This window comes from Bombus pascuorum, chromosome 5, assembly GCF_905332965.1.
Source record: "Bombus pascuorum chromosome 5, iyBomPasc1.1, whole genome shotgun sequence".
NCBI lineage: Eukaryota > Metazoa > Arthropoda > Insecta > Hymenoptera > Apidae > Bombus > Bombus pascuorum.
The window spans coordinates 16,601,689-16,629,218 of NC_083492.1; the positions used below are offsets into that span (position 1 = coordinate 16,601,689).

Below are 27,530 nucleotides of genomic sequence, written 5' to 3' on the forward strand. Positions count from 1 at the left end.
TCAAACTCCACTTTACTAACTCGTTTTTGGCGTTTTCAAATGTCGTTGTTTATTAATCCGTGTATATTTCGTATATTTATCTCGTTTTTAGAAAAAACAATACTTTTAACGAAAAATGCTCTTTTCCACCAATTCCTGCAATCATAAACATTTCTCAAAAATACACGTTGAGTAGATAGCCTTCTTTAAACATTCAATTTCTACTTTACGATCCAAAAACCACTAAACTCGAGCAAGCTCGCACATCAGAGTTTCGATATCTCCATGATATGTATACCGATGTTGACGTACGAGAATCTTTCGCAACAAGAGAAGCGCCGCTCGTGTTTCCAGGCCGGATGCGAAGCAACCAGACCATCTAATGTGTCATTGTCATTTCTACCCGTTCTTGATGGTTCGAGTGTCGCTATCGATCGTCCAGCCTGGAACAAGAGAATCGCATCTTAAAAGGCAAGAACTGCATCGACCTTCTGTCATCCACCGAAGGGGAAGACATGAAAAATGAGGGAAAGAAAAATGGCAAGCTAGAAACCAGACCTCTCTCGATAGTAACCTGAAAAATCGATTCATTTCTCTCCGAAGATCGAGGACGTTTCGTTCCATCTTTGCGATTTCAATCGATGAACCTTCGATATTTTCGAGTCTCAAGGGAACTCCAAGGCCCTTGATAAGCCAATTAACGAATGAGAGTATATTTCAAGCTACTTATGAAGTATTCAGTCTCGTCGCAGCCGACAAGCGGCATATGAACGGCAGCCGTCTCGTTTCTGCCTCTCGATCGAAGAATTTAGTCACAACCAATGAATTAATTAATAGTTGGTGATATGTATAAACCACGGAAATATCAAAGAGTAACAGCGATAGCGGTTACATCATAAGTAAGGGAAAGTTCGTGACGTATCTTCTGAAGGAAAATCGAATGTTTACAATATTCTGTAAGTGTTATAGTAAGTGTTATCGTATATAGTTTACGGCTTTCAAATGTCAAAACATGTAAATGAAGACATCCTTGAAGAAGTAAGGATCTCGTGTTCCTTTCAAGGCTGTTCGATGTTAATTCATTGACAAAAACGTTTCTTCCTATATCTTTCAAAAATATACATCCTAATCTACATACATCGGTGATAGAGATGAGAACATGTTTCTATTGTTTTCGACATAATTTCGTCCTAGATCTGTCATTCATTGAGATAAACATCATCTCGATCGCTCCTCGGCAATTATTGAATGTATTTAAAATTACAGCGTTCGAACTTGGTTCATCAATACCTTCACATATTGAACTTTTATCCAATTAACCACGAACGAGGAAAGCTGTTAGAAAGAAGTATTATATCGTACTTTCTAAAAAGTTCTGTTTGTAATTTTTACAAATACAATTATACGCGTGAAATGTGATTGATAGTTTGTTTGTTGAGGAATTGTAGTTTGATTTGAGTTCTGTGGATAGCATGATTCGTTTAGAGACAGAACGAGATATAAATGCAGAATGTATAAATGAGTAAAAGAAAAGATTGCGGTGGTAGATCTAACGAGACAAAGGTTATCTTAAATCGATAAAATCGATTATTGCAGCATGTTTAACTCCTACTACAAACATTCGGTATATTGGCGTGCAAAGGAAGTTATAACGTGCCCAAGAGTGTTGCTTCGAAATCTATTTACCTCCCATCTTTAATTTCACTAAAATCGAACATTAAAACTTATTTATATATTTATTTAAAAAATTTATTTAAAGAAGAGTATATTTTCTTCAAATGATTCCTCCTGCATTTGTTCAAAAATTTATCGATACTGCAACTACTACTATTTCGCTAAAATTAAACATCACGACGACAAAATAATGCAATAACTTCATTTATATAAAAATCAAGAGAAGAATATTTGTTTGAAAAACGATTCCAATTGTATTTGGCTTGTTTCGTTTATTTTATTTAACTCGTATTTTATTCGACCAACATTTCGACTGTAATTCCATCAGAGTCGAACATCAGGAGAATAAAAATAAACAGGCAAGGGATCTGTTAGTTAAACGCGGAATAACGAGATCCGTTCTCTTTCAGTTGAAAAACGCCGCGGCGAACGTGTTGCGCGAGACGTGGCTAATTTACAAGCACACTCGGCTGGTGAAGCGTGTCAATCCGGGACGTGTTCGAACGCATCAGCGGAAATTCCTGCTGGCTATATACGCGTAAGTCGATGTACAAACACGTGACTAATTTGGCTTTGATTGGCATTGTACAATTCTGCTAGAACGAGAAGCGATTAACATTTCTCATCCACAATATCGAACGTTTCAGACTCAGGAAAGTGAAAATGGATCAGCGAAAATTAATGGACAATGCCAACACCATCACGGATATGGCCAAGGTACCAGCACGCAAGTAACATGGAATCCAATTAAATTTTCTTCGTCATCGCTATGACGATGAATCGTATCGCGTTGATCGATCAGAGCTTCTGTGTCTGCGAACAAGCTCTTCGTTTGGCGACCTATACTCTCCAACGTGATGAAAAAAATATTGTCTCCCGGTAACTCGTAACAACGCTGTCCGTTCGAGTCTGTTGTTCGTTAATCTCCATTCATGAAAGTTTTCAATTGTTCGACACGCCGCGACTCTCATTGTACCACTGCTGATCCACTATGGTCGATGGCTATGATTGTGATTGCTCGAGGTCGTTGAACTGAAGAGCCAATATCTTATTCCTGAATCAAAGTTTGTGTATAATTATATTTCTAAACTATTTCACGTCTAAGACATGTTTCATGGTTTCAAGATGCTTTCAAAGCAGCAGTATGTTGGATAGAAAAGCAGAATTGTCTCAGGATATTAAGCATTCGATACTTATATTGTTGGGTTTATACTAATTACGATTTAAGGCTAGTAACTTAAGTTTATCGATTCTTTAAATGAAAAGGGGTGTTCTACTGGCGTGTAACATGGTCTTTCTTGACGATAGTTTTTAAGGACTAAATTCTAACAAATGAATCGTTATTGTATGAGCTGTTCAGAAGCCAGATTGATTACCTCCATAAATGGAAAAATAAAGAGAAGTGACACAAAATTAACAAACTTGAAAAAGATGGAATTAATCGATTTGGCTTCCGAGAAGTTCATATATGATAAATCCAAACTAATTCCATTTAACGATTTCCCAAATAGACGCAGAACACAGTGTACGAGATCGTGTCACACATGAGCACGCGTCAGGACGGACTTGAAGAACGTCTGGTGAACCTGACGGACCAGTTGGTCTCCCTAGAAGAGAAACTGAGCGGTCTGCAGACCCAGCTGGATCTGCTGCCAGAGGAGTTAACCAGATGCTTGGCTCAGCATGCCGAGCGTATAGAGCAGAGGCGAAACTTCCTTCACCCGGATACCGCAGTCGCGATGGCGTCGACTGGAGGCGGTGGTAGCGGTATCCCAACCGGAAATAGCTTATCAATGGGCGTCTCCGTGTCCGCTCATCATCCTCTGGCCAATCTGTCAAACTCGCTGCCACACTCCAGGAGCGTCCCAAGCGCGCCTAGCACCACATCCCTTCACCCTTGGCCGGCCAACTCGATCCTACCGCCAGTTTCGAGTCGTACGCCTCACCTGGTGCCTGAAACCGGAAGGCATCACAGTCTGGCACATTCCACGGTGGCCACGACCACGACCTCGCAGTCGGCCACTAGGTTCGCCTCGCAATCTGGAATGGGAGGACTGGGCAACAGTCAGGGGTCCGATACGTCTCCACACAGCTGAGTCTCGTCTTTGCAGCCGCAGCACTCGTATTAAAATAGGACATGAACGTATGATTCGATGTCCTGAACGACGCTCGCGTATCATTGAGTCCTTTCCCTGCGGACCGATTCTCTAGTCTCGTTGTCTGTAAATCTACGTCTGTTCTGTCTGTTTGCTAAACTCTTTCGAGGATGGGAAGCTTCTCCAGGTCCATCTTCGAGTGTACTGTGAATTCGTTGACCAGTGTCCGCGAGCCACACGAATAGTGGTAGGGTCGTGTTTGATTGAAGAAAGTTTAACATCGGCTTGGCCGTGAGGCGATATCGATCGTGTCGATATTATGTGTATAAATGTTGTCTAGAGTGTAATGTATTTAATTTATTAATTGGTAGGCAATTACCAAATCGGTTTGCGTATAGCGAACGTTATGTTTAAGATATTCCTTTCTTCAAATTAAGTTTCGTGATTTTAACGGCATCCTTGAGAATTCAGAAGTATATCGATGCGAAGAAATCCTGTGGGCAACCTAAATAAGTGCTCCACTCCTTTGCAAACTACCTGAAGGAATTGATTTCAGATATACTTGGACGTCTCAGTATCTGCATCCGTCGTAGCTAATTCAAACATCCATTTGTTTTAATTACGAATCGAATCGATACATAAAGACAGTATCGAATTCGATATTTCTAACGAGCCAAATAACGAAACTTCGCGACCATCGCTGAATAAACCGACTCACCTACTTTTATAGCCGCAGATAAAACGAAAGTCTTGCAGTAGCATCAACGACGGGTCCAATCCTCTTCCCGATTGACTGTGTTTTCTTACGTCAAATGATACCAAAAAAAAAAAAGATACTAGAGAAGGAAACCGTGCACGTGGGCGAACATACAACACACAACATATGTGTACAACAAGAGGGAAAATCGATCGAAAGTTTCGTGATGGAGATTCAAAGAGGCGTGCGTGGACGAAAGGGAGGGACTCACGGACGCGAGCGTCCACTTCCAATTGCTGCGAGCTGCTCCCCTGCCCAACTTGCGTGCCTGAAAACTTTTTTCTTAATGTTTAAATATATATTCGACACACACGAACTCCATCTTATCTCTGTATACCTCGTGAATAAAAAAAAGGAGGGAAAGAGGAGAAAAAGAAAGAAGAAGAAAAAGGGACGTGGACAGGCACAAGGTGTGTTTAACGTTTTACGTGTAATGTGCGTGGAGAACGTCTCCCCTCGATGAGGACAAGGGTGGCTCTTAAGCTGGACGAACGCACAGCGAACGTCACATGTTAGAATGAAAAGTTTCAAACTCGTTTACTAGGGAAATATATATCGTTTTAAGGAAGGGAATATATACGACATTGTGTTCGTTTACGTGAATTTTTGTTTCACTTGAGATCGCGTGCAAGAAGGTGAAAAGATAGCGTACAGTATTTTACGAATATTTTAAACTATACACGCGTAAATAGGTTTCCAAATAACAGTTTCTTAGTCGTTTCGATCCGAAATAACGAAACGCCTGACATATACTACTTGTCTGACTATCTTCTCCTCTTTGCGAGCTGATCCTTACGTTTTCTGTCAGTGGACGAAGAAAATAGAAAACGTAGAATTCTTCTCCGAGCTGTGATCAACGTTACGTCGAAAGCTTATTAAGTACAATCACGTGGTGATGTATCTTGCGTGAATCATAGCTTATATACACAAATATCAAACTTCGATATTGTATTATATCTTTCGAGAGAAACAACTTGAAAGAAATATCTAAACAATTTATAACGAACCGATTTATTTAAAGAAGAAAAGAAGAAACTGAAATTTTGTTACGATTGGCCATTTACCCCCCCCCCCCGCCAATATTTTTACCTCTTCCCAATTTTATGTTATCGATAATGAGTAAACTATACCATCTCGTGATTGTACCTTCGTAATATACCTTCCAAAAGACAGCCGAACACAAACGGAGGGAAAGAAAATCGGGTCAATCGAGTGAGCGGTGGTTAATCGAGGACAAAGTATATTGTCAACGCACTTCCGTGTTGAATCACGCTGGACGAGCTTGAAGGGCCACCGAAGAAGCCACGAAGCAAATGTCCGAAGCTGATGGAAGGAGAACGCAAAGTGATCTTATCCGCTTTAACGTCCGTAGGTTACATAGGATATTATATTGTTAGTGTATACAAAGTGTATGTACATGGCGCATGGGTACAAAGGCTACGTTTCCACCAAAGGGGGAAATTTTTTTTATAAACGGTCTACGCACGCCGGTCTACGCGTGTGTGCACGATGGTCCACCGTAAATATTGATTTTATCGAAAATTGTTACCGACGAAAATGCTGCAGTTCAAAGGGGATGCACCGTGTAACTTGTTTAATCGTCTCAAAGGGATTATTACACCAATTCACAAGGGCAAACAGTATATTTTCGAAAAAACGAATTTATTTCTCGCGATAGAACATTGTAATAAATTTATTGGCGTGTTAAAATAAGAAAATGTAACCTGAGATTTACCTTGACCTATCTTCCTACACTTTGACAATTTCTTTCGTGTATCCGAATCTTTTGGACATTTGGACGTTCGTGTGAAAGAAACTGCTTTCAGATGTGTTCAGAAATTCGAAGTCACGAGATACTTCGAAGTATCCAAAAAGTGTTCCGTTAATTCTTCTCTGATGAAGGAAATGATGTTAGCACGTTTCTCGTTAAGGCAGAAATATTTCCACGAAGAAGACGATAAAATCATGGCGACTAATTAAAAATGTAAAAAGTATAGTCGACTCTGAATCACGTGTTTATACATATTGAAATTTCTCACGAAATTATTTTCTACGATTTAAACGTCTTTTTAAGATTGTGTCCAGATTTTAAATTACGTAAGTAAATTCCTTTTCTGCAAAGTTTTATGATGATTTTGAAATTATATCGTAAAACGTAGAACTTTTAATAACAAGTTTAATGATCTCCTGCGAACTGTATTATTTTCTTAACAATATTTAAAAAATAAATATTTATAAGATGGTGCAATTTTAACTGGACCAATCCGTGCACTCACATGAAACCGCCGCCAGAGATAAGTTTAATTGAACGAAATAGGACTAGACAAATAGAATGTAATCAATTCGCGAACGAAATCTACGAGACTGCGTGAAACGACACATAAAACAGGAAGTTGTAACATACCCCATAAAACCTCGCTACATCCTCATATATAGCAGAACTTTATATGAACCTATTTGACGAGCAATTCATATACACAAAGAAATTCTCTGATTCTCCCTATTATCTATGATTCTTCGTTCAAATAGGAGTTCACATTTACAAAAGATTCAATCGATAACAGTTCGTTTAATCGTTCATTAAGTAAGATTTCGTTCAAATAAATAGACTTCACGTAAACGAAGTTCTATTGTACCTTATCCACAAAACACGCATCCGTTTCCGAGAACATCATACTCACATTTTAATCAAAAGAGTACATATGTTTTTTTTTTTATTTCAGAAATGAATAAAGTCAAACAAATGCAATTGTTATTATCATATGCAATATTAATACGAAATTCGTATCGGGTGAAATTTCGTTCATTTCGAAAGGTGAATGAGAATTCTTCACTTAGCTTCCATTTCTTTAGTTGTATTCATAACGATATGAATTCCATAAAAATCCACCATCTATACATAATTGTATAAAGGTTCTTCACGTATAACACACAATCTTTTACACAGCCAGGATATTCGATTAAATTACCACTTCCTGTTTGAGTGAGGATTTCAGTCAGTCCGGAAAGACAGACGCCCTTCCTCGCCGTGTATGCATTGTGTGCGACCGTGAAAACTGTTGCCGGTTCTGAGCGGAATTTAACGCGGCCACGGGTCGGTCGACCTTATCGCGGTTAATCCGTCGAGGGTGGCCGAGGTTCCGGTCGCGTGACGTTCGATCGTTCCCGGGCAAGTCTGCGAATGCGATCACACCGATATCTCTCGATACGGAAACGTACCGGACGCGTTACGTTGCCGCTGGCAATTCAAGTTAATTACTTTAATTGATACTAAACGTTGACGTTAACTACGTGATCGGGGGAAGGGAAAACGAGAGTACGTTAACGAGCTGCGTCGACGGAAATAATCGTGTCACGCGACGCGACGATTAATTTCTTCGACGCGATCACGTATATATACATGTTATATACATACACATATATATACATATATATTATACACATACGCACGCACACGGACACACATACATGAAAAACAATATAACATACGAGGACATCGTTATACAATGAACGAATACACGAATAATATACATACAGAGAAAAACAGATACCTATTATTGATAACATATTATGATATTCGATGGATTGTTTCGTAATATATTATTAATTTTCGGCGCGGTAATAACGCGTTGTTAAGTTGTCCATGCATTCGACGTGCAGAGATTCGTTCTATCCGACGTGATCAATCCCGATGTTGTTCAGACCTCAGTGAAACGAACATACAGCGACGACGTTATACACGTAGCGAGGATAAAGTGGAGAAAAACGAGGTGAGAGAGCGAAAGGAAAGAAGATAGTAACGATAAGATTGTACGATCAACACGCAGGGAAAAATTACAGGAACTGCGAAGATCGAGATTTTTGGGGGCAGACGGGATGGAAAGTCTCGAAGGAGAAGGAGACGACGAAGAAGAGATGCAAAGAGCGGATCGATTGGATAAAAGGGAAAAGGGTCACGTAGCTCTCTAGACAGTTACTTCAAGTTGAAGAAAAAAAAACGCGCACATATTCATTCACACACATATATACACTCGTGAAAGAACAAAAGCTAGTTCCTTAATCAACGATGGAAGAAAAGAAGGCTTATTCTCTGCCCTCAGAAATAGTCGAGCGTTCATTCCCGCGATAAATGTTGGGACCTGGTTTGTCTTGTCCGTCATTGTTTCATTTCGAAAGCGTTGTTTCGCGGCCACTACGAAACGCGAAACGGGACCAAAGAAAAAAAAGACACAATTGTCACAAAACGTTCTCATTCCCCTTCTATCTTCTATCCTCTTCTCTGGCTGCCTCCATTCAATCTCTCTCTCTGTCTCTCTAACTCCTACGATTCTCTCTTCTTAGCCAATTCTCTGTTATCCATTATAAAAGTACACCTCTCTATCTGTCTTCTACCTCCATACGTCTCCCTTTTTCCTAATTCCGCTCTACCCCTCCTCCCTCTCTCTCTCTCTTTCTCTCTCTATACTTCTCTGTCGCGGCTCAACGTACTGGACACGACAACTCCACACGATATTTTTATATAGATTTCTTAAAAGTGCATTATAGTGCCAGGAAGACCACGCCAAGTTAACAAAATAATTAAAAAAAAAAAGTAAAATAAAAAAACACACACGTAACGTGCAGTCTCAATATTGATTCATTAGGCGATAGGAGATTGATTCTATAAGTATTATAATGTATAAATTACGGGCTCTTGTGTAGCTAAATGATCGTCGAAGTGATCGACGAAGCGGCGCATTGGTCATGAGGGACACGATCGAGGCGGCTTCATACAAAAAGAGAAAAAAGGGGAATGAAAATTGGAATTGTTAAAAAAATCAACGCATGCTTAATTATAGCGATTTATATCGCGGTTTTACGAAGTACGGAAGTGATCAGAATTTTATTCGACCAAAACGTACACGCCAATCGTTTGTACGACGTTGAGAATTTTCGAGTGTTCCAGGCTGCGTCGTTCGCTGATAACCGAAGAACAAGATTATCGACGAATAAAATTAGACTGACGAGCGCAACATCGTTGCTTTGAATCGTAAACTAGCCTCCCACGTAGACAGCGAGCAGCTAGGATCAAGGAAACTTATCGTTTCCGGTCAACGATCGAAATAAGTTGAAGATTCCGCGAGAGATTTCCGCTGATGAAGGTGAGAAACATCGATGGAAAGATTTATGGCTGGATCGTTTGAAGAAACATAACACGATATCTTTTGAAAGAAACGGTATTCTTTAAATGCAAAGTTAAACAGCGGCAACGATCGTTTCTTAAGAGACAGCTGATAACAGAATAATAGGAAATACAAGAGAGGAAAATAAGCTACTTGTTGCTTCGTTCACATTGCAGACGTTGATATCGTTTCGAAAAATAAGTTGCGCCCTTTATCGACGAATAAAACAGTGAATATCGATTACAGAATCCTTCCACGATTTTATTTCAACGAGAAAATACTCTAAAAATCGACCTAACTTCCGAAATAATAACATCATCGAGTTAGCAGAAGGTTAATAAAAGGAGAACAGAGAGGAAGACGAAAGGAAAATTATGGAAATGAATTCCTTGCCAGAAGCATGTAAACATATCTTCACAGGAAAGGTTTGTTTTCGCAGGAGAATGGACGGAAATGGAGGAAAATGGGGGATCGACTCAATGTGATAACCCGTGAAAAGGACCTTAACCGGCGATCTATATATATATATTGCCCGAGTGAAATTGTTTCATTGATAACTCTTCCTCACACGTTCATACACACAAATAATTATATCGCGTGTGCATATGGGACGAAGCGCCTTTGTCCACTCGAAATATTTTCGTTATTTTGAACAATGCTGACATAAATATTTCCAACGACTCTATCAAATAAGTACACAAAGATTAGTAGTCTTTGTTTCGCTCTAAACGAACAAATTTTTAATCACTACCAAATATACTTTTTATTAAGGTTAATTACAGAGTAACTAATTAATTATATATTATAATTAATTATATAGAGTAATTAACGACTATTCGATCGTATTGGTCAGAATAACAGAAATATTTTCAAAAGACAAAGCTCCTACCCCGTCGCAGATATGCCGAGATTGATTTGTATGTTTATACCTGTACATATGTGTATACTATATTATGTAATATACACGATATTATAGTATATAGTGTATATATATATATATATCGAAACATGTATTATGGCCTTTGTTTCAAGCAGAGTTTATATACGTATGTTTAAGGAGGCAAAGGAAGACGCTTTTGTGTTCAGGGGCACAAGTTCCGACATACACGCACTTACGATCGCCATACTTTTGCGCCCGTCGAGTGTTTCGTGAATGTTTAAATGTTGTACTTTACATGTGTACATATGTATTTTGTACGTTCGATGAGCTCGAGAATACTGGGCGCAAAGCGTGGTCGAACACCCTGCTGTCGAAAATAAGGGTGGTCTCCCCTTGTTGCGCGACACACGGCGGTGTACTATGTTGATGTTAATTCGTTCGAGGTCTAAATTTATGGTCGTCGATAGTGAGAATAATGCAAACGCTAGTCCCACAAAACAGAATGTTATAAATATTAGATATTTCTATATATTAAATAATTATTTATATCTAATATAGAATATCTTCTTTAAAAAAAAAAAAAACATTGTACCTAATCTCTTGCACCGAACGATATCGAAATAAAATTTTGTAGACTCTTCGAAGAAGATTATCTAAAGAAGAAAAATCTAATTCTTTTACGTTAAGCTCCAATTTCAATGTTTATTCGTATGAACGTAAATCTACTCTGTCAAAATTTTAGAATTCAAGAGGAAATTTTCAAATTCGTTGGATATGAATGAACAAACTTTCCAAGGTATGTAAACGTTTGTGTTATTCGAATCGATCGACGTAGCGCTTCGTTTTCTGTATTACCATAAAGATATAAAGATAAAGTATCCGACTCATGTCTAAGTGGATGCGATATGGGAAAAAAGCAAGAACGCTGCATAAAAGTATCTTTTGTCCTTATCTAATCAAGCATGCATAATGACGCCACTCATTGATCGGTATTATAACTTACACATTTACTGTACGAATGTGCATACGTTATTAGATAAGGATACAAGAGGCCCTTATGCAGCGTTCTCTTTCTACTCCTATATCGCTTTCTCAGCTCGCTCATGCACTCTGTTTTCATATCTCTATGCGTGTTACGGAACATGCGATTGTGTCAAGTTTAAAACGCTGCGCACCGTGTTACACAGCGGCACAATGAAGCGCGTTCTTGTGTTTCTCGAGAAGCATGAAAGCGACGTGCTACGCAATATGCACGGGGACCGCGTAACTGCCGCCTTCATTCCATGAATCGTTCGTGCCACCGGTCGTCAGTGCTGTCAGTCATGAGAATGCGTCGTAATTCAAAAAAAAAGAAGGTAGAATGAGAAAGAAGAAAAATATAACAGAAGATTATGTTGCAATGAGCGAAGAAAAAACGCGCACACGAACACCAGAAACTAGATGAAACACGCGAATCGCGCTGTGGACGAAAGTAGAATAAACGAACGAACGGTCGAGCGTAACTGAAACGTAGGCTAAATCGGACTATCTTTGTACATAAACGTAGTTGAACAGAGACACGTTGTTTCCACGTTGATCCTCGTATACTTTCTTCCTTCCTGTTGCGATTAATTAGCGAATTTTTGGATCGACGGGTTGACAAAGCGATTATGCGATACTTGAACAAGTAAGAGGAGAAAAACGAAGAAAGAAGTTCTTAAAAGAACTTGTATAGGATCGTAGAGGGGTAGTAAGACGTAAAAGATACTTAACACGCGAAAGAGAGTAAAATAAGGCGGACGATCGCTTTGAAATCGCGAACGGTTGCGATTGATCGTCTTCGGGCGCGGTTAATCGATGATGATTCGTACGAAAGATGAATGAAAAAAGTAACGAAAACGGGGAAAAAGAGGAAAACGATGGATGGCGAAAAAATATCGAAAAGAATATCGGAGAAAACCGGCTTCTCCGAGCGATTTATACAAAAATTACCACGTTATTACTACATATTGGTCATTTATTATTGTTATTATTATTACGGATCATTCCTATGATTATTACGGATTATTATGATTATTATGATGAATAACGGTAGTGTTTAAACGGTTTTAACTCTCAAATACTTTATTAAGATCTTTACCAATAATTAACTAGCGGGCTGTCGCCGTCTAACTGTTACGTAAAATGACCAAAAAATTACTAAGTAATGTACTATCTATTAATCTATATAGGGTGATTTAGCGACCACGAGTTAAGGGGAAACAGTCTTTTTTAATGAGCTCTCTCTATCTCCCAATTTCTCCATTTTTCTTACTATTTATCATTGACAGGAGACACACAAGATGAAGCAAGGTAAAATCGCTTGTTGTTATTTCTCGAAATTGTTATTATCGTTCTTAACACGTCATCGCGCTCATTTATCATATAATCGTCGTGTCGTCGAGTCTTTATACGAATGAATTCAGTCTGGTTGCATCTGTGCCTGATACATGGTTGACTCATACTACTGAAAATTACGTTTCAGTACTTGTCTCGTCATGATTGATAAATGAGTCGTATGGAAGTAGTTTTATTTAGTCTAAACGATCAACGTTGATCATCGTTAAGCTCTAACAAATGAACATTATTAATAGATGGTGCGTTGAACGAATGGTACATTGAAAGAGGTTTATACTATCGCTCAATTGCTTACAACGAATCGATTTTATGAACTAGCTTCACAATAACTTTGTCACTTGTAATCAATTTCAGTCATTTCATTCTATCATCTGTGACTTTATTGAATATTTCTTTACTTACTCTCGTTTTTAACGTAAAATAAAAACAATGAAAGGGCCATTCTGGCTCTCTTAGTCGTTTTGCATTATAAAGATATCAAATAAAATAAAGTTGAAAAATTGTTAATAGAAAGAATATAATACAAAGAGAAGTGAACAAAGTTTAAAATATTTGGAAACCTTCTACTTTTTTCCCAAGCAAATAATATTAGTATTGCCAGGAAATTTCGCTTGCTACGTACAATTTATCGAACCATGTTGCATAATTTAGAATATTCTTTGACGTACCTCGTTATTGACGTCTTCAGAAACATCTAAAGTAACTTCGTTCCACAACAACTGGATCGATGATTTAATAACGACTAGTCAGCGTACAACATTTTTGTTCACGATACGATTCGATTACTTTCATCTACATAAATCCATCGCGAGTGCCGTTGACATTGCAATTGATTACGTAAGTCCAGGGAGTTTTGTTCGCAGACAACGTGCACGGAACATGGAAATCGCTGAAAGAAATCGTCGAAAGGGTCTCAGTTTCTGGCGACAGTTGCAAATTCAATCAGAAAACACATAAAGCTACTTTGTAAGATTCTACTTGCTAGTAAACTATTCGTGGAATAGTGAATGTAGCTGCAACGCGTACAAATTTCACAATATAATATCGAATAAAAATCTGCAAAGTTTTTCACGTACTTTGGAAAGAATTTTATAAAACTCCAACTATTTAGAGGAACTAAAATAACGATACTTAAACATTCTTTTCTCTTTTTTACAGATATTGTAAAAAGCATAAAAACACAGTAATTTATTAAAAAAAGAAAAAAAATTCAACTTAAAAATAGACAAATTTATATACGAAATTTTTCATGGCACAAATAAGAATTTGTTCATCCAATCTCCCTCGATCATTCTTTTCATGTTCGATAGCACGTGAAGAAATATCGTACATCGCTTTTAAGGTTTCCGGTCTCATGAATGAGGAGGAGCTTTTCAAAGTAGAACTCCTATCGTGTACAGGCTGCATCTTCTGTGTGTCCTTTCAGTGTGACAGCCCATCGAAAGAGGTCTAGATTACGAACGAGTAACCCACAGGGTGCCACGTTAGCACTTGTACATTGCTGAACGATTGCTGGCGATGAAAAAGCACATGATGCTTGCTCAACTGCGAAAAAATTGTAAATCTTTGGGTCGTTCATTTCCCAAACGTTCGGTGTATCCACTGAATTTAGAGGAACTGAGAGAAATCTATATTTCTTGCTAATTTTCTATCGAAAACCGTTCACAAAATACCGTTGTTACTTGAACTATCGATTGTAAAAAAGAAAAAACGAAAAAAAGCGAACAATCGGCAGGAGAATAAAAAAGTGAAGCTAGATAGAAACTTTTTAGAAGAGAAAATAAATTAGCGACGATACTTGAAAGGGCCAGTGAATTTTTAGCCAAATATAATTATAATATCGAGTTTATCGAGTGAATGAGAATCGATTAAAAATTAAACAAACAACCGCACCACCTGTACGTTGGACAGAAATCTAGGCTTTCGTTTCGAACTTTGTTTTTTCCACGTTCAATTGCCCTATTGTGTTTCATAGGATTCTTTGTACCTAGTACCATGATTGATCGTGAGTAAACTTTAGAAGCTTTACCATTGGAAAATGGACGATTCACATATAGAATGTAAACACCGTGGTGAATGGAACCATGATTGAACAAAAAAATATGGTACCTCTGTATTCCATAGGCGTGAAGCGTACGATGACGCAAAGTTAATTTCGATAAATATTGGATCGGTGATTCGAGGGCTAATTAGAATCGTGTAGAATTTTGTTCAGTAGAATCGAAACATTTTAATTCAATTTTGCAGTGATTAATGGTAAATGTATTTATGTGATAATATTTAAGTAAAAAAGATTTACCTTGCAATTTTATGATTGGACTGCGAAATTGGATACTCATTCGATTTATCACTGTTCACTGTTTTTATTTTTATATGACTCGATTATTCTTCTGTTAATTGCTAAATGTATTGTATACTTATAACTTCATGTACAATTCTAGCAAGCTCGTTTCCCTGATCACCGATCCAATGAACACGGATGATAGCGTTCGTTTTACAAAGGGAATCGTGAGCAAGAATAAAGATAGGGAGAAGGAATTTATAATTTTATCTAACCGAAGGAAATTTGCGATGTGATCGTGATTCTTGTTAACGCGAGAGTGAACAAACGCTATCATCGTGCAACGAATAAATTTAAAAAAGAAAAAAACAATTCCCACGCAACGAATCTTGAAAGTAGTCAATATCTAATCAATTCCGAAGATACCGTAGCGGTAGACGATTTAAGAAAACAAGAAAAAAAAAAAGCGGAATAAATGAGAAACCAGTGTAAAAAGAGTAATACCAATAACGTTGAATGAGTAAAGAAAGGAAAGAGACAAGGCAAAACACGCTTGTAAAGTGAACGATATTCAAGCGAATGATGAAGAATCTTTCGTGAGATTGAATATCATTGTCGAGCATCGATTGTAAAACTAAGAAGGAAAAATAGAGCAAACCGGTGTTGTTATTCCGAAACATACGAGTGGCGATGCGAGGTGTATATATATATATGTATTATATATATACATACATATTATTATATAATTAAATAGCGATGAGAAGACAAACAAACAAAAAATGTAGCACATATTTTTAAAGAGAAAAAGATGAAGAAATGAACAAAAACCGTGTTTTGAGAAAGCGATACGTCGAGCGGATACGCACGTGTGGTGCTAATCACGGCACTAATAAGTTAAAGAATGAAAGAAAATAAAACCGATGAATTTCGATGATCTTTGTTAATCATAGGCGAATTAATTAATATCAAGCGAAGCACCAGTCGATAAATCTCTAATCGTAGCGTGTATCTCCGAAGAACGCTGCTAAGAAAAAAAAAAAAAAAAAAAACGATCTTCGATCCTTTACGAAAGGATAGGAGTATAATGACTAATAATGTTTATGAACCAATGCATTTTCATGCCGAAAAACAAATAAAATTTGCAAGTCGAATCTCAATGTCTTTTACTTTGATGCATCCTGTACCTTTCCCGAAAAGGAACTAAAGAGATAAAGTCTGGTTTACGTAACAATGAAGAGTATTCCAAAATGTACATATATTTGGATCAATAAACAATTTACCAAAATAGACATCAATGTACTACCACACTTGGGATGGTTCAACAGATATTTAATACGTCGATGTCACAGGTTTATTTTTAATCTTGAGATAAAAATGCGGACTTCAGCAACCCTCGTTGACTATATCATTCATAATATATGTACAATACACATTCAAAATTCAAACATCCATAGGATTAAATCGTTAACAATACTTTGCACGTACATGTATAAGTGATGCACTTAAATATCGTCTCTCGTATATATTGCTATATATATGGAATTCTTTAAAACTAGGAAGAGCTAGCACGAATAAAAATATATATCTTCTTTTATCAAAGAAATACTACAAACGATTAGGATTACGCAGCACTCACGGATTTCATACAGATTTTGTACAAAGAATTAGCTACACGCTTTTCTTACGCGGGAGCATCGAAGACACAATGTGGAAGAATGGTCTCCGAATCTTATCAATCAGAAGTTATATTCTCCAAATGAAAGGTTTGTGGCGCTTTTTTATTTGCAGTTTCTTGCTCCATTATACTTGTCGATTGAACAGTGTCCGTTTTATTGCTCACAGCTTCTGCTCCTTTTGACCAAGAACAGCTTCTTCTGCTAGGAGATTTAGGCATAGACCAGGTACTACTGCGCGATCTTCTTTTAGGCGACGTACTACGAGATTTAGCTCTTGTGATTTTCACCTTCGATATTGATCTTTCTCGTCTGCGCCTATAAGGATGTTTACTGTTGTTTCGAGAATTAGAGTGACTCTTCGAACGAGATTTCTTCTTAGATCTTGATCGTCGCGATCGAGACCTCATTCTAGTGCCGGATTTCGATCTTGATCTCGATCTTCCTCGTCGTCTTTTCGAACGGGATCTACTTCTGCTTTGTCTTCTACTACGAGATCTCGATCCAGATCTCAATTTCGATCTCGAACGTGATTTTGACCTCGATTTTCCGCGTGATTTAGATCTCGATTTCGAGCGAGACCTCGATCTTGATCTTGATCTTGATCTTGACCTCGACCGTGACTTTGATCTCGACCGTGACTTTGACCTCGATCTAGTCCTCGATCTCGATATTGATCTTGATCTTGATCTAGATCTGCTGAACGATCTTTTACGACTACGTGACCGTGAGCTTCTGTAGTCGAAAGAATGATAATCTTGACCTACTAAATGAGCAAAGTATTTGTAGTACTGTTCGTTATACAGATGAGGATTAAATGTATGCAACGTGTGAGGATTTCCAGCATTACGCCATGAAAATCCCCTACCCCGTCCTCGTGGAAAACGACCACCTCTGGATATACCTCTTGGTAAACTGGGGTAAATCACAGGCAGAGGCGCATCATAATACCACGGTTGTGGAAAACGTGGGTAGAGGGTGGGATAAGAAAGAGATTCTAAAGTCGACGGTGCTGAAAGAAAAAATACTATTAATTAGTATTTTTGGTGACACGTATTGATTTTTGTTATTATTCGTGTTTACCTGTTGACGATGATGGATATGTAACATTTTGATTCAGAACACTTTTTAATTTTTTTGTTTGCTCTTCTGCGCCTGATTCCTCGCTTAGGCTTGCAGAATTTTCGGAATCCTTACCACCCTTCTTCCGTTTCTTCTGAAAAAGATTAGATTGCTCTATATAAAAATGAAAAAAAAAAAAAAAAGAAAGGAAGAAAACGATAGAAATATAAGAAATACATTTATTACTTTTTTCTTTTTTTCTTTCTTAGATTTTTTATTTTTTGGTTTTTTTACTTTCTTTTCTTTCTTTTCATCCTTAGAATCTTCTTCTGAACTCAATATTTCAATAGTACCATCTACTTTATTACTTCTCTTGTCTTCCCTTTTTGTATCGTTTGAGAATTCATCTATTTTAATCTCATTGTTTTCTACTTTTATCTTAATATGGAAAATTAATTTTAGTCAATTTTATTCTTGCCAAGATATAATGAAAATTTCACTGAACTTTACCTTTATTCTATCAAATAATTCATCTAACAAACGAATGCTTTCAAGTTGTCTTTGTGCTTTTATTAATTTTTGACCTTCTCTGGCAATCTTCATGGACACTTTATCCTCTTCCTTCTTTCGAAATATAGTTATAGCTCTACGTTTTCGTTTCTCTTCTCGTTTTTTCTGTCTATTTTCTTTAGCTACTGCATCGGCTTCTTCTTTTTTCCTAGAGGAGATAATGTACGAAATGTTACATGGTGTTTTATTTACAGTCTCCATATAAATATTACTGCTAATTACTTTAGTTCTTCTCGACGTTTTTCTTCAGCTTCTTCTTTCCTACGAAGTCGTTCTGCTGCTAATGTATCCTGGGCTATAAGACGTTTTCTTTCAAATTCTCTATGTGCAACAGAACTGTCGCTCATGTGTTTTGTTTTATCAAAAGTAATCTATATAAAATAACAAATATAAAAAACGACTTTTTTAATTTTATTATTACAGTTGATATAACTTATGTATGTATGCCTACTTTGCAAACACACCTTAATAGAGGCTGTAAATGCTTTTTCTCCTTCTTTTTTAAGAAGTTTCATACCACGCAATGCATCCATAGCTCTAACAAAATCCATATATTCAATATATTGAATATATGCATCAAAAAATATTCCATCTTCGTAACTAAACTTATTTATATTTGTGCCAAGACGCATTCTAGACCTATAAGGATCAGCAGCAGGTACATCTATTCTTCTAAGTACTCCCCATTTCCTGAAGATCTTATTGATCAAGGATTCACTGGGCATAGTTGCACCATCTTCGGTGAACCATTTAACAGGTAAGCCTGTTATGTGTATAGTATCAGGCCTTTCTCCAGGTTTTAGTTCATTCATATGCTTGGCATCTCTGAAATAAGAATTCCAACTATGCCTCGTTGGAAAATCATCCTTTGTTTCTGCTGCACGGACTTTTAGCACATTGGGGAATCCAGACAAGTTCAAACGCTGGGAATCCAATCTTGCAAGCACACGCTGCAGTCTGCATCTGTCTTGCAAATCTCCTTCCAATCTGATAAATTCCAATGTACTCTTGGCTACTTTCAGAGATGCAAACTCGTCCGGTAATATAAGGGCACGGATCTTCTCCATTACTTCCCATGTTGATATTGTCTTTCCTATTTATATCGCAGTTAATTTTCTGTAAAAACCTACTATGCTAAAAATATTACATATAATTATAAATATACATAGAATTTGAAACAATAAAGTTGTTTCCTGTCACAAAATTTCAACATAGTTAATCGGTGCATTTATTAAATTCATTTTATAATCCTAGAAGAATCATGATTAAAATATGCATAAATATGTTTCTAATAACATAAATAGTGATTGACATGTGAATAAAAAGTCATTTGATAAAGTTCTCAGTAATAAGAAATGACAAACATAAATTTAAACGAAAATATAAATGTGATCTTTCTCAGTAAGTAAAAATGCAGATGAAGATAAAATACATATCATTCATGACCGTTTTACCTGCTACTTTTAGTTGAGGAAGATTAACAGAAACATTTATCTTTGCGACTGGTTTTAAGTAAAGCGCGCGTTGCGTATACAGAGGCACGATATCACTAAGATCCCTACAGCTTCGAAATTGGTTAACAACCTCAGTACTGGAATTTTCACCTACTTTCTTACCATCGCTCATTATTAATATAACGAATACTTTCTATACGGTAGAAGAACGCGATATAAAGTTACGGAATACAAGGGGAAAAGCTACAATTATTGTTAAATATCTATCTTACGACAAAGTAAACCCAGTGAGATGAAAACCATTCAGTAGAGAGGTTGTGTATCCATTCGAAATTCATAAATCTTCCTCAGACCCAAAAAGATTCTCCTCCTTCACTTCACCGTTTAATATCGTTCTGTTCACCGCGCGACTCGACTCACTTCTCACAGATTTACTTCTCCGTTTACCGACTTAAACATTATTCAACAAAAACAGAAACATACATGAACTCCATGTTCTGTCAAACTCTACCGATCGAACACTGTAAATACGAAGAGAACTTCAGAATACCGAACATGAATGGCATGAACGAAAAGATGCACACATGAGACGCATTGTATGTGATTACACATTTGCGGTCGAGTCCAAAATCGGTGCATATGTAGTAAATTGGTGTACACCTGTAGCGCCCTCTAACGTGGATATCTTATATGATAATAGGTTAAATTCTAGAGCCGCAAATTTAATTATATAGTACTTTAATTGTACGTAGTCGAGACAACAAACTATATATGCTAAGTTCCAACTAAAGAGAACAGATTCCTAATTTTATAGGTTCTTGTATATACTAATGTCAATTAAACTCAGCAGTTGGCCGCATGGTGCAGCACCGTAGGGTACTGTGAAACAACTAAAACTATGGGTGTGAATAATCTCTGATACCATGTGTTGCATCTTAGAGAATTTCGTTTTGTCACCAAATGGAACGCGATTGGACGTTGCACCAGGGACATACATCCAGCGCCATTTGTTTGGACGCTCAATTTTCGGTCAGTTGCATTTGGAAACTGCGGCGAGTGGTTACTGGATTGGAGGGAAAAGTGATGCGCGTTTTACTCGCGAGAAGCACGCGGATGTGATTACTGCAAAGAAATAATAAAATCGCAGTACCAAAAACAGCAATAGCACGATGCGTGAGAAATTGTGCACGTCGAATTACCGTCGTAACCCGAATAATCGCCTACCGCGTACGTAAGACTCGCTGTTATTTACGGTCGTGGAACTTCAAGGATCGATTGTTAATTTACGAGGGGAGAACGAAAACGAAAGGGAGCACAATGTCTCTGAGCGCGAGTGCGGAAAATTTAACATCAGAAGGGCAAGTAAGTGAACCATACTAATTAATTCGCTTTTACATGACTCGCGTGACTCATACTGGTCTATCATCGCGTTACTGTGCACAATTAATTCGCTTTTATTCGTTTCACTTTTTACTATTTATTAGCAGCATATAATTTCTCGAAGCTTTCTACAAATAACAAAAAATATATCACGCCAAAAATAAAGAAGTGATGGATATTATGTATAAGTACTTACTCAAGTTGTCATATATACCTATCAATTAATGAATTAATTAGATTTACGATTATGTAAACATTTCATGAATTTATTATCCGTCTTAAATAACTAATAAGAATAAATTTAAGCTTTTAGTATAAATATTTTATCTCTAATCAATTTATTGCAATTGCATGATCAGCCACTCCCATGATCATTCCAATATTCTTTCCTTTATTTTCTATTTTTCTGTTTTCACATTGTGATTGTGCATTAGAAATTATGTTATTATCCTTCTTGCTAAATTGACATATGTTTCTAATATATTTGAAGTGATGAAAACATAAACTGGAGGAATGATAAACAAGTATATGATGGATGAAATTTTTTACATTTGACAGAATAGTGAAAGGTGGAATATGTGCCTTGAATTGGCGCTTGAGGGTGAACGTCTATGTAAGGCTGGAGATTGTAAATCTGGGGTAGCATTCTTTCAAGCTGCAATTCAAGCTGGTACAGATGACTTAAGGATCTTAAGTGCAATTTACAGCCAATTAGGAAATGCTTATTTTTACCTTGGAGACTATGTGAAAGCAATGCAATATCATAAATTGGATTTGACACTAGCACGTAATATGGGAGACAAATTAGGAGAAGCAAAGTCTAGTGGAAACTTGGGAAATACATTGAAAGTCATGGGAAAGTTTGATGAGGCTATGATTTGTTGCAAGAGACACTTGGAAATTTCAAGAGAAATTGGAGATAAGGTGTGTATATGATCAAAAAATCATATTTAGTTCCTACCAGTTATTAAAAACAATAATTTCTTACATAGCTAAGCGAAGGAAGAGCTCTATACAATTTGGGGAATGTCTATCATGCTAAAGGTAAACAGGCAGGTAGAGTAGGTCATCAAGATCCTGGGGAATTCTCTGAGGATGTCAGACAATGTTTACAACAAGCTGTACACTATTATGAGTAAGAAAATTGAAGCTGTTAAGCTGAGACATAGACTGATACACATAAATCATATAAATTCCTTTTATAGAGAAAACTTAGAATTGATGAAGGAATTGGAAGATTCTGCTGCTCAAGGTAGAGCTTGTGGAAATTTAGGAAATACATTTTATCTTCTTGGCGATTTTCAACAAGCAATTTATTATCACAATGAAAGATTAAAGATTGCCAGAGAATTTGGCGATAAAGCTGCTGAGAGGAGGGCAAACAGTAATCTAGGAAATTCACATATATTTCTTGGTGAATTTGAAAAAGCTGCACAACATTATAAGTATGTATCTAGGTTACATTTTCTCTTCAAATCAATAAATCAATATGTAGATAAACATTAATTATTCTACTCTAGGAGAACTCTAGTCCTTGCACAAGAGTTAGGAGATAGAGAAGTAGAAGCGCAGGCATGCTATTCTCTAGGAAATACGTATACTCTATTGCGAGATTATCCAACTGCAATAGAATACCATTTGTGGCACCTTGAAATAGCACAACAGCTTAAAGATCGCGTAGGTGAAGGCCGTGCCTGCTGGTCTTTGGGAAATGCATATGCTGCAATGGGTAACCATGAAAAAGCACTACACTATGCCAATCTACATCTAAACATTTCCAAAGAATTGGAAGATCCAATGGGACAAGCTACTGCACAAATGAATGTCGATGATTTACAAAAGATTCTGGGTTTGGAAAAAGGGCAGCAAGAGAATAATAAAGAAAATATTGCACAAAAACTATCGACCAATACTGGCTCAAATGTTAATATATCTTCACCGTGTAGATATAGACTTAGACGACAAAGCATGGATAATCTCGATCTCATTAAGGTAATTTGATTATTTAATATAATTTTATTTTACAATATTACAATAATGAGTTGGAGGTTTCTAACGAAATTATCATTTTTATTTAGCTCACACCGGACGCAAAACTAAAAGAGCAAGCTGAATCTCAAATAGATAAAAGTAATAACGCGACACCACAACTTACTCAAAAAGAAGAAGATAGTTTCTTTGATCTTCTATCTCGTTTTCAATCTGGTAGAATGGACGATCAACGTTGTGCATTGAATATAAATCGCAATCCGAAGTTTAGAACGATAACACCTGAGGTGTGCGAGTCGGAAGATAAGTACGTGTATTTTGCAAAAATCATTATTTTATTCACTAATAGTATATATTCAAATACATTAATTTTATTTTCAGGGATGGGGAAGATTTACTAGAACTGATTGCTGGAATGCAAAGTAAAAGAATGGATGAGCAACGAGTGACGCTGCCTTACTTACCTGGCCTAAACAGTAATCAAGATTCCGACGATTCCTTTATCGAAATGTTGGTTAGGTGCCAGGTACATATCACACACTCATGTACTTTTCTTCTATTAAACTCATCATATCAAATGTTAAATAAATTGCGTATATAGGGTTCGCGTTTAGAAGATCAGCGGAGCCCTTTACCAGCAGCATCAACGGTGCACGATGCTGAAGAGGAACACAACCAAAGATCTAATGGGACTACTCAAGCAGGGTCGACAGTGCCTGAGGAGGATCTTTTCGCTTTAATACAAAGACTTCAGGCCGGACGAATGGAAGATCAAAGAGCCTCTGGTCCTGGCAAAACCTGTTAAAGCATTAATATATATAAATGTGGGAAATCTTATGGTAATGAACCTGCTTGAAATTCTACGATTCGTTCCACGCAATTTCTCGTTGTCTTCTTTTATGATTTACGAAACAATCAATGCTTAATTTATGGATTCCGCTCATAGCCTATGAAATCATTGTACAAGTATGATTCAGACTTTAAGAAACTGCAAGGTACTATTATACCGTCCACTGACATTGGTTTTTCATTTTATACGTAGAACAGCGTAACGATACCGCATTGTTACGATCATAGCATACTGATTTTGCTAAGCTGAAAACGACTTTTTTTAACTGCTTGAGTATCCATAGTACGGTGCCAAATTTTGTATATACGAACCTATGTTGTTCGTATAACCAATCAGGAAATGTTGCACGACATTAAATAGAAAATAACTTTGTATTAATATTTTTGAGATGCAAGAGTATTTGTTTTTTTAGCTGCGATTAGAAAGTGACTAAATAATTCACGATAAAAAAATTAAATTGATAACATTATAAACACTGCCAGGTTGAGTGTTTGAGTCATGCAAACATTTCTTCAAAGAACTTAAAATGTTAGTCATGAGCACGGAACGATGAAGATTTATCAATCCTGGCATTATTTTTTCCATATTCAGTATTGTATAATTAGATATCGATTATTTTCGTGAATTGCGAGGTACTACGTGATAAAATTGGTGCCAAAAAGAATTGATCTGTTGGAATCTGAATATATAGTATAAAAAAGAAAGAAGAAATTGTTGGTCTTCGTTGTTTGTCTATTTTTCTGTATTCACTGTTTTCCCTATTATATATTGATAAATGCATGTGAATTAATCGAAGTTTGTAACAAGTATAATTATAATAATTTATAACCAATGTTACCACTTCTATTAATTATATGATGTTGTAACCAGCTTCCGTCTTTCATCTGTACTCTGCACATTCCAAGTAGATGGAGTGTTAATGGCGTATCTGTGGATAGACTGGATCGACCATGATCATCTTTAATTCCAATAGTACCTAACTACAAAACTCTATATGGATATTCCATCTTAAAACTTTCAAACAGACTTAATTACGCATAAGAGAATTCAATTTATAAGGATTCTCAAACTTATAATTTGATACAATCACTGTATCATCCTGATCTCGTTGTGTTCTAAGAACTATGCAAAGACAAATACTTGGATAATACATTTGTTAAAAAAGGAACGTATTGAACATTCCATTAAATATTCCATATTATATTTATAACCTTTAAAGATATCTTACCGATAAATAACCTAATGTAAATCCTACGCGTTGTTTGTTTCTGGATATGCGGTAGGGAGATTATTAGAAATAAAACGCTTCAAGGATCTAAAAGAGAAAACAAGAAGAAGATTGGAACAATGCCTTAATAAGTTTATGTAATTCTATCGACCTACTATGCGTGTATGTGTACTTTGAGGCTAAACCGTTTCATGCCTACTTATTATACATGTGTACTAAAATCTAAACTTAACTATGGAAGCGAATATGAAATTAAGCCGAGCCTGGTCAAGCGACTATAAAACTACGTTCGAGTATTGTTGGAGAAAAAAATTATTAGTGTCATGTAAAAGGAAGGACGAGAACTAATTGTAATTCCTGTATGTATGAATTATAGTATTATTTTTCTTGTTGTTAAGAAAATTGTGTAACTACATGAACTTGAAACGAAAAGTGAGTTAAAGAACAAACAAAAAAGAAGAAAAAAGAAAAAAAAGAAGAAATTCGTTCTAATGGTGTAAACGTACAAGCTCATCGTTCATAATTGTCATCATTGAAAGAATCGAAGTAACCATTGATTCGTTATTGAGTTTATATAATAACGAAAGATCAGTAATACTATTTTTTTGCAGATGTTACGTTTGTAGTACGTTCTATATCTTTAATACATTTAGTTTCTTAAGGTTCGCGATGGCATCATAGCGGACTAGGTACTAATGAGATAATATAGTTTCTTTAAATTGTACTATTTTTTTATGGAGTCTGTTTTTGACGTAGATTTACATCTCACCCTCATATAGTTATGTATAATATAGAGATTCAATAAATATATATATATACTTTTTCCACAAATTTTAATATTTAATTATTGTTTGTTCTCAATGAACATTTTTATTTTTCACATAAGGACGATCGTCTTTTACTGAAAGAAAGATGTTTCAAATATGTCTGTGATGTCCAAAAAGCCTTCAGAATCTGTATTTGAAGCTTCTTCCATAGATGATTCAACATTGTGGCCAGAATGGTCCGATGCAACGTTAAACAAGGAAAATTGGGCTCATCCCAAAAGTAAATAATAAGAAAAATTGTTTTTTCATAATCTTGTTTATTGTAATTTTATATTGATTCTAGATGGACCGGATGGTTTGTTTCTCGACACACAACTTGTTCAATTACCCCCATCTTTAGTACCTCATAAGTGGATAAGAGCAAAGAATTTAGACAATCTAAATGTATGTATGCTCCTTAAAAAGTTAATTTCTATTATTTTTACTCGAATTCTACCGTTGAAAGAATCAACTTTACTTAACTTATTTACAATTGTATAACTTGAATTTAGGGACAACTGACAGTATTTGTCGCTAATTCAAAGAGTCCAGACCATATCGCGAATAATAAACACTTATTACACAGTCAGGTAATCTATATTAATTCAGATATGCCCGCAGTTTCTAACAAAATTTTTCAAAGTATTATCGTTTTTTTTTTCCTATTTGCGGTTTAAATTGGATGCATGCTAAAGTATTTCCAAAAATAATGTATTTTAATTTATCGGATTGATCAGCTTAGTTTCTAAGCGACTTCTCCTCATATCACAGAAATATTAAACAACAGGAATTAAATAATAATAATAATTAAAAAGTAAAGTGTCCATTCAGAAAGAATCGCAAAGCGATCCACGATTGTACGAGATCGCGGCACAATTGATCGGAGCGTACACACCGATCAAGAAGCGACCTGCTCGCAATTGAACGTGGTTCAATGAAGGGACGACTTTCAGTTCGCACGATGGTTCATTTCCGCGCTAATAAATCTCCAGTACTGCGGTCGGGATGGATTGGAAATAAGTAGCGAGAGCAGCAATTTTGTTTGGAATGGTCGGTACCAATCTTGGCAGGGCTGGATGAATGTGTATTCGATGAACAAGGCCGGCAAGGGTATGCCACATCGGCCCGTTATAAATCCAAATGGTATCCTTCCAACATTTTATTAATCATACATTTTTTTATTTCATTTTTTCACATCAGAAGCAGATTATCCGCGACGCGAATATTGCTCGTTTCTTACCTCTCCAAATAAATTAGAGCACTCCAGCGTCTATTATTACTATTTTATCGTCACTAATGAGACAGCTTGTTGG

The 27,530-nt window shown here is 36.5% G+C and overlaps 3 protein-coding genes across 14 annotated transcripts in view; 2 read left to right on the plus strand and 1 right to left on the minus strand.

Moving 5' to 3' along the window:
• LOC132906921 (small conductance calcium-activated potassium channel protein) overlaps positions 1–13,499 on the plus strand; it is a 242,118-nt gene extending 228,619 nt beyond the window's left edge. For all 6 annotated transcript variants that reach the window (XM_060959557.1, XM_060959558.1, XM_060959559.1 and 3 more), the window contains 3 exons: positions 2,064–2,191; positions 2,301–2,370; positions 3,165–13,499. In XM_060959557.1, the coding sequence (XP_060815540.1) occupies positions 2,064–2,191; positions 2,301–2,370; positions 3,165–3,749 (783 nt within the window). In that variant the 3' untranslated portion in view covers positions 3,750–13,499. The remainder of the gene's footprint in view (positions 1–2,063; positions 2,192–2,300; positions 2,371–3,164) is intronic.
• Positions 13,500–16,443: 2,944 nt separating this feature from the next.
• LOC132906928 (A-kinase anchor protein 17A-like) lies at positions 16,444–20,816 on the minus strand. 6 transcript variants are annotated; one of them, XM_060959587.1, is made up of 8 exons: positions 20,237–20,816; positions 19,965–20,068; positions 18,975–19,644; positions 18,733–18,881; positions 18,451–18,658; positions 18,187–18,378; positions 17,962–18,094; positions 16,444–17,890 (listed from the first exon to the last, which is right to left on the minus strand). In XM_060959587.1, exons 3-8 carry the CDS (start codon positions 19,575–19,577, stop codon positions 16,938–16,940), a joined length of 2,238 nt encoding a protein of 745 aa, XP_060815570.1. In that variant the 5' UTR covers positions 19,578–19,644; positions 19,965–20,068; positions 20,237–20,816; the 3' UTR covers positions 16,444–16,937. The 6 variants fall into 6 exon arrangements, with proteins under 6 accessions (XP_060815570.1, XP_060815572.1, XP_060815571.1 ...); XM_060959589.1 differs by having other exon boundaries at positions 18,975–19,626; positions 19,965–20,074; XM_060959588.1 differs by having other exon boundaries at positions 18,975–19,636; positions 19,965–20,074.
• Positions 20,817–20,953: 137 nt separating this feature from the next.
• Positions 20,954–26,242, plus strand: LOC132906936 (G-protein-signaling modulator 2). 2 transcript variants are annotated; one of them, XM_060959605.1, is made up of 9 exons: positions 20,954–21,326; positions 21,903–22,268; positions 22,337–22,479; positions 22,550–22,789; positions 22,865–23,336; positions 23,423–23,640; positions 23,715–23,859; positions 23,935–24,172; positions 25,054–26,242. In XM_060959605.1, exons 1-8 carry the CDS (start codon positions 21,282–21,284, stop codon positions 24,136–24,138), a joined length of 1,833 nt encoding a protein of 610 aa, XP_060815588.1. In that variant the 5' UTR covers positions 20,954–21,281; the 3' UTR covers positions 24,139–24,172; positions 25,054–26,242. The 2 variants fall into 2 exon arrangements, with proteins under 2 accessions (XP_060815588.1, XP_060815587.1); XM_060959604.1 differs by having other exon boundaries at positions 23,935–26,242.
• The last annotated feature ends 1,288 nt before the right edge of the window (positions 26,243–27,530 follow it).